Consider the following 12,728-nt stretch of genomic DNA (forward strand, 5'->3'; position numbering starts at 1 on the left):
ATAATGCTGTGTTGTTTCACTGCAACAAACTTAAATCAGAAACAAAGTGTGTATGTATATCACATGCCCAACATGATTTGGTACAATGGTGTTGGAAAAGTGCAAGCAGAAAATTGCATCCTACTGTTATCTCCCAAACATGCAGAGATGTGTGCACCATTTGTTAAGAACCTGCCTTGCCTGGCAGAGGGTAAAATCGATAAATCTATCTACCGATACAGATACCACTGCACCCGACAGTAATGTCAAAACCAGGGGAGATAGTGTCTATTGACACCGCAGGCCCATACCCTCAGGCTAGGGGATATGCATTAAGTACCTACTGACTGTTCATGATTTATTTTCCAAACATGTACTATTATATTCAACCGAGTCTATCATAGCAGAGCCTATTGTCAGAAGATTAAAGAAAGACTATTTCCCTTGACTCAGGACGCCCAAAGCAATACTACGGTATCTGATAATTCCTCAAACTTTACTGGTAATACTTCACTCTGAAACAAACGCAACTGTGAGGATTTTCTGGGTATTTAAACAGTTTATCCGGATGTATACACAAAACGAACAAAATCAGTGGGTAGATTTTGTTAGGTTCTTTGAACAACCCAACACCAGATCTCTTTCCTGACAAAATATGACAGTCTACAGATCACTATTGTTACAAGAGGTATTTCTTCTATTGGCCTGTCTAAATATTTTGAATTTATGAGATGCCACTCCATACACTGCTTATAGCTACCCCATATTGTGTTGTATGTTGACCGGGGACCTAGAAACAACAGAGAGGCTCCATCCCCGCCGCAGCCGCAGTGGTCCACAACCCCACGACGACTACCGCAGTCCACTTCACCCCTCCGCCGCCCCACACAGAACCCGGGGTTACTGTGCGGTTCGGCCCCGTGGAGGACTCCCCCGGGGATTGTCTCACACCAGACGAGTGTAACCCCTATATTTGCGTGGTAGAGTAATGCTGGTGTACACGTACGTGGAGAACTTGTTTGTGCAGCAATCGCCGACACAGTGTAACTGAGGCGGAATAAGGGGAACCGGCTCGCATTCGCCGAGGCAGATGGAAAACCGCCTAAAAACTATCCGCAGACTGGCCGGCTCACCGTACCTCGACACAAGTCCACCGGGTGGATTCGTGCCAGAGACCAGGTGATCCTTCCCGCCCGGAAAGACGTGCGTTAAACCGCACGGCCAACCGGGTGGGCAGCTACCCCATAACTTTTATAATACTTCAGATCTAATAATTCTAATGTCATTTCTTCCTGTTTGCATGCTGACCAGTAATTTCTTTTAAATTTTAGATGAAAATCTTTGCATGATTTGTTTTCTTCTGAATGTGCAGATCTGCGTTCTGTGGTGTCAGCCACCTAATAACTGAGTGTAAAATCTATTTTCTTTCAGTCCTCCTATTTATTAGGTAATACCCTTAAAATAGGTTGTATGAATGTCCCCATCAAGTTTGAATTCTGGAAACTGTAAATTCGTTCCTGTTCTGAGTTGTTAAGTTCTTCTGATCAATCACCAGACATCTCAGTATTACCCGTAGCTGAACACATACTAAGTTGCAGTTTTTTTTTTTTTTTTTAAATTCCTCCATAACTTTTGAAACTCTTTCGCATTTTCTTCTATATCACCCGCAGAATTAGGTGTAGTGTTGGTAAAATCTACTTTTTCTTGTGCTTCAAGCTCTACTAATTCCTGTAGATTGTTCCTACAAACTAGTCAAAGCATTTGGGGCACCAATGACTCCATCAATTTCTCTCCTTTGTTCTAACACCTTTATCTAACCTCGTGTATCTGAGATTTGACACTGTATACTTTGAGTCATGATTTCATACTACTTCCACCTGTTGAATTTTCCCATTTACATCTTTTACCTGTTCTTGAACCTCATTCCTAAGTTAGACTGCTTTTCTCTCTGTCTGTAACTCCTTCTGTAGTTTTAATAAGGTTGCTCCCATATCAGAAATTTTAGCATTTGAAGGGTCTATTTTTGTACCTAATTCCTCCCCTTGCCTTTTCAAATTGTCATAACGTATCTTTTTTCCCCCTCCTTGAGCTTAATACAAGCCAACAATTCTTCCATCTCCATCTCTCTAGTCTAAGCTGGCATAAAACTTAAACCAAGAGCAAATATTTAGATTTAAAAGTACTTCTGTAACAGCAATTCGTATCTACCCTTCTACACCAATTCATCTCTTTGCAAGTTTAAACGTGCACCACAGTGCACGAAATTACAGTTCTGGGATCAATACAGCTCACTGGGTGATGAAATCAGCTTGCTACAGTGTGATGGTGGCGGGTAGCAAATGAGTAGCCAATTGTGCCATTGAACTGCGCCACAGATGGTGTGTGTGGAGACGAGCCGTCATTGTGGCGCTCACTGGCTGTGGTAGCGGCGTCACGGACTGCTTAGTCAACCAAAAAATCAAGTATTTCCGTGTCTAGTTTGAATTACACGTGGTTGTACGTACTGTTGTTGTACTAATTGCTACTGACAGCAAAGTACAATCTCAAGTTTCACTTCTTCTTCTGATATTTTGGCTATATACCATCCAGCGATCCTCAGAGTGAGCCAAGGTCAGTCGTCTCGGCTGACTCTGAAGGTGGCTGTATGGTATACTGCCCGAAATATCAGTAGAAGAACTGAAATTTATGCAGCTGCATACCCGAAATTTTATGGAACTATTGTTGCACCACGAAAACATGAAATGCACATATAATCTCAAAGTTCCCTTTTTTATTCAGTTTGCACCACGAAAACATGAAATGCACATATAATCTCAAAGTTCCCTTTTTTATTCAGTTTTCTTAAATTCTTCTTTATAATATTATTTGATGTTACTTTTCTTCTTATAGTTCAATTTATTATCCTACACTGTGCATTCTTATTTTTCTTTATTATTTGTTTTGGTATTTGTCATCCTTGGCAATAACGGATATTGCCGAATTATTTCAATGAAATAGCATCACTAATCTGTGTTTTCACCTAGGTCACCATACTGAAATGGATTGTCGGTGGTTTTTGCTATGGTCTCGGTGTTACACTTCCTGTGTGTAATCTATAACCCTCTTACGTTTGATATCAGTATATTTATTTAATAAAGTATCTTTCCATCACCTTTCTTTACGTTTGCTAAGGTAGACATGCTAGTCAGTTCCACCCAACTGAGCTCCAACATTTTTTGCAGGACTTCGTCTCATTGTGTTTCGCTGAATGCTGAAAGAGAGCGTTATTTTCCGTGCTACTTGATAGATGTAGCAACTGAACTTTATATTTTCAGCCTTTACATTTTCTCTAACAACAACAGTCTTATATAACAAGTGGGTTGACTGATCGCCTTAAACATACGTAGATTATGCAAAAGCAAGACAAGAAGTATATCTTAACACAAGTCAGTTCAACAGCCGTTTTTTATGGCATTAATTGTAGTCATGGCCTTTTATCTTTTTCTCCTTCTCTTAAACACCTCCAGAGCAAGGAAAAAGTGATCCCATATAGCAAGAGGAGATTCTCACTCGCCATCTTGTCTTGTAGAAGTGATGGGTTCATAATAATATCTCCCACAGTAGGCTGTTCCAACACTTACTAATAAACATCACAAACATCTTTCATCGTTACACATCCTAAAAGTGTCAGGTCACACTTGAGAACCCAGAACTATGAACTTGGATACAAAACCTCCATTGTATGCCACAGCATAGGAAAATGTTTGTAAAACAAATGGTACCAAACACATTCCCATCCCATTTATTAATGTATATAGCTCATGCTCAATGGATAGAAGCCACCCAGCTGAGTGAAAGTGTGGCTGTAGGTGCTACACAGACAAATCTTCTCTAGCCCATAACAGCATACCTTTACTAACAACCTAGTCCGTCTTCAAAGTAGACTCAACAGTTTAATATGACACCTACAATCCTTTAGTTGACTGCTAATATCACTGCGAGGCATTCGAGGTCGAAAGCTACTCACTGCTGAGGTCACAGTTGGTTATCTCACAAGCCAACAAACACAGCTACTACTGTGATGGACTAAGGGGCACACACCACCGTTACAGGAGTTAACCTCCGGCCATCACCATCCCCACCAATAACACAGTAAAAGCACTCCAGTCTACAATCTGCATCCATGTGGAGATAGCAAGAATGACACCGTGCCCAGGAAAATTATTTGGCAGAGTCTGGGAACCCGAGGAGGCAGAACAACTGCTTCCATACCTGGAGATTCCCGGTTCTCCTGCAGTTGTCTCATCTTTGCTGACCCGGTGCTCAGAAGAAGACAAATCAGTCTGGCATAATTTTTTGTTGTTCATGACATTCATCCAATAGCAGATGCAGCATTTACAGGCATATTTGACTGATATTATTTCATGTCATTGCATCTCACTGGTACCTTCCAAAGTGATCTAATTTATTTACTTGAATTCCATTGATGTATGTATTGGTCACAAGGCAAACCATGGTCCTCCACCAAATGCATTGCACTATTAGCGTTATTTCCAGTATTAGCTTGTTACCCCGTTTAGTTTTATATGACTGTTGCCAGCACTTTGATACAAAATCACAAAATTGCTTAAGGAGTTTTTGTAATGTTGCCCAAGTATACAATAATCTATAATTTGTTTCCCTGTGAGCTTGCAAATGAGTTTTCTGTTTAAAGAAAAGGAAAGTACCGTATCATTCATAATACAGTAAAGTACCATATTATTCATAATGCAGTATCCTACCGTATTTACTCAAATCTAAGCCGCACCTGAAAAATGAGACTCGAAATCAAGGAAAAAAATTTTCCCGAATCTAAGCCGCACCTGAAATTTGAGACTCGAAATTCAAGAGGAGAGAAAAGTTTTAGGCCGCACCTCCAAATCGATACAAAGTTGGTCCATTTTAATATGAGACACAATTTAGGTCGAATGAATGACGATACAGCTACAGTAGTTTGGTTCGAGTCGTAAGCTTAGCAGTTAAGCTTTACAAGGTAGCCATTGCTATGCGTCTGTATTGATACGGGTACCCTTCCTTTTTCACGTGCTTCGTCTGGTTTGAATTGATTGCTTATTTTTCTTTGATCTGATAAGTGCCATTTTCTTTGTTATAGGTGTTAACGTCATTCTAAGCTGAAAATGCATTACTGTACTGTGTCATGCATTGTTTGTCGCATTCTGATAGTGCGTGTTCACGGCCTGTCGCCGCATGGCTTGCTTTTCTGCGCGCTACAGCAGCTTACAATTGAAAAAAAAAAAAAGAAAAAGATAGGAATTGTCTCATTAGCGAAACAATGGCAAGACACTGCTATTTGTTGTTACTTACACTGCTGCTTTCTTTGATAATGATCAACAAGAACCAAATAATAGACTGCGTATGATAGAAGATGTTCTGAACGAGAGTTTAGTGAAAATTTTTCCCCGTTTGAAAATCTTTGCAGACGCCGCTTTAGTACATTATATTACATTCTGCACAGAAATTAGTCATCTTAGATTTAAAAATCTAGTCAATTGCTGTGCTTCATTTCTGACTGTATCTATTAGCCATAAGAATAATATGAATATAAACATGATATGATATGTATATTCTTCCACATTTGCTGTTGTCTCACTCTAGTTTCGTAGTTTATTAGGCAGATAGGATTTAAATGAGATAGCAGCAAACATGAAAGAATACATCACAAAATGTTTATATTCGTATTATTCTTATGGTGAAGAGAATACTGCATGTGATTCACAATTCATAAAAGTTCCTATTAGCAACCATCTCTTCTCACAGGTGGGAAAAAATTCATAACATAGAGTTAGCCATATTGACAAAAACCCCAAACAGTCTTGCCAGTCGGATTTTCGTAGTACATTGAAATGCTGCTACATTCGAAGATGAAAAATACGGAATTTGTATTTACTTCGTTGTTTCGTTGGATAATGTATGAAAATGCAGTGGTTGAAACTCGGGGCGGAGAAAAAATCTCGTCTTCCACTTTTTTTTTTTCCCTGGAGGTTTTGGCGCCAGTATTTATCTTTGTGCCTGCAAAGCAAGCCTGTGTAGCGCTACATATTTTCGACAGCAGAAGTTAGTTGTGGCGGCACCTACCAACATTTTTCAGAACTTCCGCTTACTTTGCACTCGATTCTAAGCCGCAGGCGGTTTTTTGAATTACAAAAACCGGAAAATAAGTGCGGCTTAGATTCGAGTAAATTTAACAATTGCTCAGGCATCCTCAGCATTCTAATAGGGATGAGGTTACAGCATGGTTCCTGGGAAGTTTTATATCGGTTCAAAGAACATATTACACACATAAACTTGTCAGTTCTTAGAAGAATATTTCCCAAAATTTCGCCTTATGTCTGTCAGCTGCCTTATTCAGTTACTATTTCTCTCTCTTCTTGCATATTTTCAGGTTTAGTCCCAGTATTCATATGGTTCCTGTGCTAAGCAAGTAACTGACTTATATCAGTGATATATTACAGTTAAGCTCTGCATTCCCCTTCACATTGTCAAACAGCTCTGATTATGAAAGATGGTATAGATACTGTACATGAAAAAAATGTGAACAAATGTTAATACAAAAATCCTTTTTATTCATAAAATATAGCATTAATATTTCATATATAAAATGAGTTGTATAAATTTAATCTTTCCCTAAAACCATTCTGTACAAAATTAAAAGAAACTTAATATAAATATCATTTAAGTTTATAAAAAAATAGCATTAATATTTCATTTATCAAAATCAGCTGGACAAATTTAACTTTTTTCTGGAATCCTAACCACATAAATCGCCATAAAAATCTTGGATAAAAAATAAAGTACATCGATAAAGACATTACTTTGAGAAAATATTCAAAGCACATATCAGGGTAAATAACTCCCTGTGTGCACATTCACTGCAGTAATTACCTGATTTAAAATGTACATTACTTTTATCAAAGAGCAAAAGATTGTTAAGGCACATACTCCACATTTTTGTACTATCAATTCAATCTTCTACAATTTTGTATGCTTTATTAAATTTCTTTCTGAAATTTTCTGATATTATTCCAAATGTTCGTATAACTGCTCTGTTTTCATCAGCATCATCAAAATCTTGCAGACTTGTGTACACTGCTAACAAAACTAACAAAAAATCTTTCAAATAAGTGAAGTCATCACCATGTCTTATTAAATTTTCCTTTAAAATGGCCTTCCGTATACCGTGATTATAGAAGTCCCACGCGTAGCTATTCAGACTCTGATCGACCTCAAATATTGGAACTATTTTTTTATCAGTAAATACCTGCAATTAAATAACACATGTTAGGATCCAAAAATTTAAATGAAAATTACGGTTTAACATTAGTACCCAATTTACCTGATGTCTCAAATTGGTGACAACATCTTTTTCCGAATAAAGTCCACTGTCACTATAGCCCGAGAGTGCAATGAAAGCTGAACAAATAACCCGTGGTTCGTAGTCCACCATCATTTCCTGCAGAAGGTGAGGCAACTCATTTTCTGCTGAAACAATATACTGTGATTAAATAAAATATTACATTTTATACACACAGAAGAAACAAAAACGCACATCATTGTGAAAAGGATAGATTGCTACTCACCATATAGTGGAGATGTCGAGTCACAGACATGCACAACAAAAAAACTGCTAAACAAGTAAGCTTTTGGACAAAATGCCTCCTCCTGCAGCAGACACTACACACAATACATTTGCACAAATACAACTCACACTTACGTGAGGTTGCCAAGGCCAGATTGTGTGAGCAACTGTGCACGATGGGCCGAGCAATCTGTTGGTGGGGGTAAGGAGGAGGATGGGGGAGAGTATTGTGGTGCTTACGGGAGCTTACAGGGACAAGGTGGCGAGAGGGTACAATCAGGAGGTTAGATAATGGGGAGGGGTGGGAGAGGAAAAGGAGAGAAGTAGAAAGACTGCGGATGCATTGGTGGAACACGAGGCTGTGTAGGCTGGAGTGGGTCCCAGAGAAAGGGATGAATGACAGTGACTAACAAAGGTTGAAGCCAGGAATGTTGAATATATTGCAGGGAGAGATCACACCTGTGCAATTCAGAAATGCTAGTTTTAGTAGGAAGGATCCAGATGGCACAGACTGTGAAGCAGTGATTGAAGTGAAGAACACTGTGTCAGGCAATGTGCTTTGCAACTGGGTAGCCACTGTAGATCACACGACTGCTTTCACAGGCTGCCCTGCCTTCACGGAATATGTGAAACCTGTGACCGGACTGGAATATGCGGAGGTGGCAAGATGTACGGAACACGTGTTGCGTCTAGGTCTATTACAGTGATATAAGGCGTGGGGTTGGGAGTAAGGACGGAGTGGGGATTTTTTTTTTTTTGAGTCATCAGTCTTCTGACTGACTTGATGTGACCCATTATTAAAATCCCTGGAGAAGAAATAAAAACTTTGAGGTTCGCCGATGACATTGTAATTCTGTCAGAGATAGCAAAGGACTTGGAAGAGCAGTTGAACGGAATGGACAGTGTCTTGAAAGGAGGGTGTAAGATGAACATCAACAAAAGCAAAACGAGGATAATGGAATGTAGTCAACATAAGTCGGGTGATGCTGAGGGAATTAGATTAGGAAATGAGACACTTAAAGTAGTAAAGGAGTTTTGCTACTTAGGGAGTAAAACAACTGATGATGGTCGAAGTAGAGAGGATATAAAATGTAGACTGGCAATGGCAAGGAAAGCGTTTCTGAAGAAGAGAAATTTGTTAATATCGAGTATAGATTTAAGTGTCAGGAAGTCATTTCTGAAAGTATTTGTATGGAGGGTAGCCATGTATGGAAGTGAAACGTGGACTTTAAATAATTTGCACAAGAAGAGAATAGAAGCTTTTGAAATGTGGAGCTACAGAAGAATGCTGAAGATTAGATGGGTAGATCACATAACTAATGAGGAGGTATTGAAGAGGATTGGGGAGAAGAGAAGTTTGTGGCACAACTTGACTAGAAGAAGGGATCGGTTGGTAGGACTCGTTCTGAGACATTGAGGGATCACCAATTTAGTATTGGAGGGCAGCATGGAGGGTAAAAATTGTAGAGGGAGACCGAGAGATGAATACACAAAGCAGATTCAGAAGGATGTAGGTTGCAGTAAGTACTGGGAGATGAAGAAGCTTGCACAGGATAGAGTAGCATGGAGAGCTGCATCAAACCAGTCTCAGGGCTGAAGACCACAACAACAACAACAAACCACGGATTCCTCTCCTGTGCTAACTTCTTCATCTCAGAGTAGCACTTGCAACCTACATCCTGAATTACTTGCCAAATGTATTCCAGTCTCTGTCTTCCTATACAGTTCTTACCCTCAACAGCACCCTCTCTCCAAATCAGTCAAACTGATTTTCAAAATTTGTCTGTAGCACCGTGAGGATATTTTTTAGATTCAGTTGGTGGGAGAATACCGCCGTGGGAGGGGTGGGAAGGATAGTGGGTAGGACATTCCTCATTTTAGGACACGATGAGAAGTAGTTGAAACTGTGGTGGAGAATGTGGTTCATTTGCTCCAGTCCTGGGTGGTACTGCGTCACAAGGGCTCTATGGCCAGACAGTGTGACACTGATAGGTGGTAGGTGACAAGAGAGATAAGGCAGGGTAGATCTCTTTCTGCACAAGGTCAGGACGGTAAGTTCGATCTGTGAAGGTCTCATTCAGACTCTCGGTATACTTTGAGAGGCACTGCTCGTCACTCCAGATGTGACAATCACAGGTCTCTAGGCTTTATGATAGGACTTCTTGTTATGGAATGGGTGGCAGTTGTCAAAATGGAAGTTCCTGGTGGTTGGTAGTTTGTATACAGATGGAAACAATGATGTAGCCATCTTTGAGGAGCAGGTCAACAATGAGAAAGATGGCCCTCACCTGATTTAGATTCACTGATGAAATCTTCACAATCTAGATTGAGGGTGAGGACACCTCTCCACATTCTTCCAGAGCCTCGACACCTTCTTCCCAATTTGCTTCACTCGGTCCTCCTCAACCCAACGAGCCACCTTTCTCAATCTCGACCTCCACCTCAAAGACGGTTACACCAGTACCTCACTCCACGTCAAACGTACCGACCACCGGCAATACCTCCCGCATCCCGTTCCGTACAGAGAAGTCCCTTCCGTACCGCCTAGCCGCCTGCAGCTGTCGCATCTACAGTGACGAGCGGTCCCTCTCGAAATATACCGACCGTCTCACTTACGTCTCCACGTACCGAAATAATCCACCCGACTTTGTACGGAAACAGATCTCCTGTGTCTCGTCTACCACCTGCCAAAATCCCACTGTCCGGCCACAGAGGAGCACCGAGGACCGGAGCAGCCGAGTCACACAATCCGAAAGGGTTTCGACTACCTCTCGTCGTGCCCCGAGATGAGGAATATCCTACTCGGTACTTCCCAACTCTCCCACAGTGGTATTCTGCCACCCACCAAACCTAAACAATATCCTCATCCATCCCAACTCCCAACCCTTTGCCTCATGGCTTATATCCCTGCGACAGACCTCGATGCGAGACCAGTCCCACAATCCACCCCCCACCACCTACTCCAGTCCAGTCAGAAACGTCACCTAACCCATCGAAGAAAGGTCACCCTGTGGAAGCAGTCACGTGACCTAGAAGCTCAGCGGCAACCACTGAGCTGCAATCTGTGTGGGCATGACAACTAATGAACTATCTCTCAACGTGAACGGCCACCGACAAACTGTGGCCGAGAAATAGCTGGACCGACCAGTTGCACAGCACATTGCCCAAAACAATGTTCTTCACTTCAGTGACTTCTTCACAGCCTGTGCCGTCAGGATCGTTCCTACCAAAACTAGAATTTTCTAAATTTCGCAGGTGGAAACTCTCCCTGTAATACATCCTACATTCCCATATCTTCCTGACCTCAACCTTTGGGTCATTGTCTGTCATCCACTTCCCTGATCCCACTCCAGCACTACACAGCCACCAATGCAACCACAGTATTTTTACTTCTCTCCTTTTCCCCTCCTCTCCCTGCCCACAGTCTAACCTCCTGACTTGTACCTAGCCATCCTAACCTCTCCCCACCTTGTTCCTGTATGCACCCACGTACACCACCTTACTGTTCCCCATCCCCAACCTGCCATCTCTCCCCATCCGTGCCCCTGCCTCCTCCTCTCCTTGTCCCTACCACCCAGATTGCTGTGTCTTGTCAGAAAGTAGTACAGTAAGTGCTAAAGAAGCTTAGTTGTACTATAGAAAAATCTTTTGTTGATAACAGGAGGGTCCTGAGGGAATTTACTGAAAATGTTGATTTGCATTTGAACTAGTGAAGCTGAAGGAACGTGACATTTTTGTTTAAAATCCGTAAAAGCAAAAATTGTGGAGAAGCGAGGTCAAGGCTACACATGTGGAAAAGAACAGGTACTTGCAACAAAGTGGAACACATCCTCGAAGAGAACTACTCCGGCAATATAACTATTAACTATTACGAACTATTGTGCATGTAATGTAAGATATTCCAAGTCAGGAAAGGACAATGAGAACAAATTGCAACAGGGGCAAACAAGATTGATGAAATGCAAAGTGACTTCAAAGAAGCTGTCAGTATGGTGGCCAGCAGGGACAATCTAAGGGGAGCAACTGGATTAGTTGTCTTCATAGGTACAGTATGTTATACACGAGGTGAAGCCGAGACGATGAAATTGGGCTAGCAGTGGCAGTAGAACTTGCTCTACAGAAAAAGAATGCGTTACTCTCAGTGAGAGACAGCGGAATAGTCCCACGAACAAGATTTGGGCGTGCAGATGAGGTGGTACGACCATTCAGAGATGTAAAAGATTTCAAGTGTTTTACATGTGGGATGCGAGGGCATACTGCCGGTAATTGTAAATAGAATAACCCCGAGGGCAGTGTCCGAATAATGACAACTAAGGAATTTCGAAAATTCTGTTATCACTGTGACGAGCAAGGTCACAGGGATGCGGAATGCAGAGTGTGGTTAACGTAAGTGATAAGTGATGGATGTAGAGCTTAGCACATTTATAGATAGCTGCAAGGAGAGTGATAGATTATGTGCACGGAAATTCTATCTGCCGGGTAACGGCGAACCGTGTAAGAGTCCAAAAGACGTAATGTTCTTTAAATGTAAGTGAACAGGGCACGGTGCCAGGGACTACCACGTAGGTGCACGGCATGCACAAAGACAGTGCAAGTGCAAGTAAATCGGGGAAAAGTCAGAAAAACTAAGATAGGTGGGCACTGTCAAGTCAAATAAGCCTACAGTTTGGGTAATAGACTACGGCCACAGACAGCGACGTGTCGATGTCGGATCAGGGCTGGACATCCTGCTTGACAGGTTAATACAGATTTTATAACACAGCACACGACTGAATTAGATTATGTGGGAAAAGTGTTAAGAATTCAAAGGCAAGACAAACCATTAGCAGTAGAGGAGAAACCAAAAGGTTACGGTTTAGAAGGTGATTGAGAGTCTGACAGGGAAATAGGATCACGAGAGGAAAATGTCAAAAGTGGAGAGTATGTGTCGTGGCATAGTGAAAGGGAAATGGTTATCCCAAAACGGGAGACTTTATGCTGGGTGTGTGTATAAGAGTTGTTAGTGAAATTGCAAAATGTAGAGTCATTGCAATGAATTTTTCAGAGAACAAAACTCAGTTGAAGAATGTCAGGTTAGTGACAGAAGCATTAAAGCCACTAGTGGAAGCACACAAAGTAAAAGGCAATAAAGAAT

The 12,728-nt window shown here is 41.3% G+C and overlaps 1 protein-coding gene across 2 annotated transcripts in view; it reads right to left on the minus strand.

Annotated features, from left to right (window-relative positions):
* Positions 1–6,630: 6,630 nt before the first annotated feature.
* The window catches only part of LOC124553838 (probable ATP-dependent RNA helicase DDX60), a 107,195-nt gene continuing 101,097 nt past the window's right edge, over positions 6,631–12,728 (minus strand). Inside the window, exons 8-9 of one of the 2 annotated variants that reach the window (XM_047127827.1) lie at positions 7,352–7,494; positions 6,631–7,276 (exon numbers count right to left, since the gene is read on the minus strand). In XM_047127827.1, coding sequence (XP_046983783.1) covers positions 6,980–7,276; positions 7,352–7,494 — 440 coding nt within the window. In that variant the 3' untranslated portion in view covers positions 6,631–6,979. Of the gene's footprint in view, positions 7,277–7,351; positions 7,498–12,728 lie in introns of both variants that reach the window. The other variant, XM_047127826.1, reaches the window with a different exon arrangement.

This window comes from Schistocerca americana, chromosome 11 (genome assembly GCF_021461395.2).
Source record: "Schistocerca americana isolate TAMUIC-IGC-003095 chromosome 11, iqSchAmer2.1, whole genome shotgun sequence".
NCBI classification, from domain to species: Eukaryota; Metazoa; Arthropoda; class Insecta; order Orthoptera; family Acrididae; genus Schistocerca; species Schistocerca americana.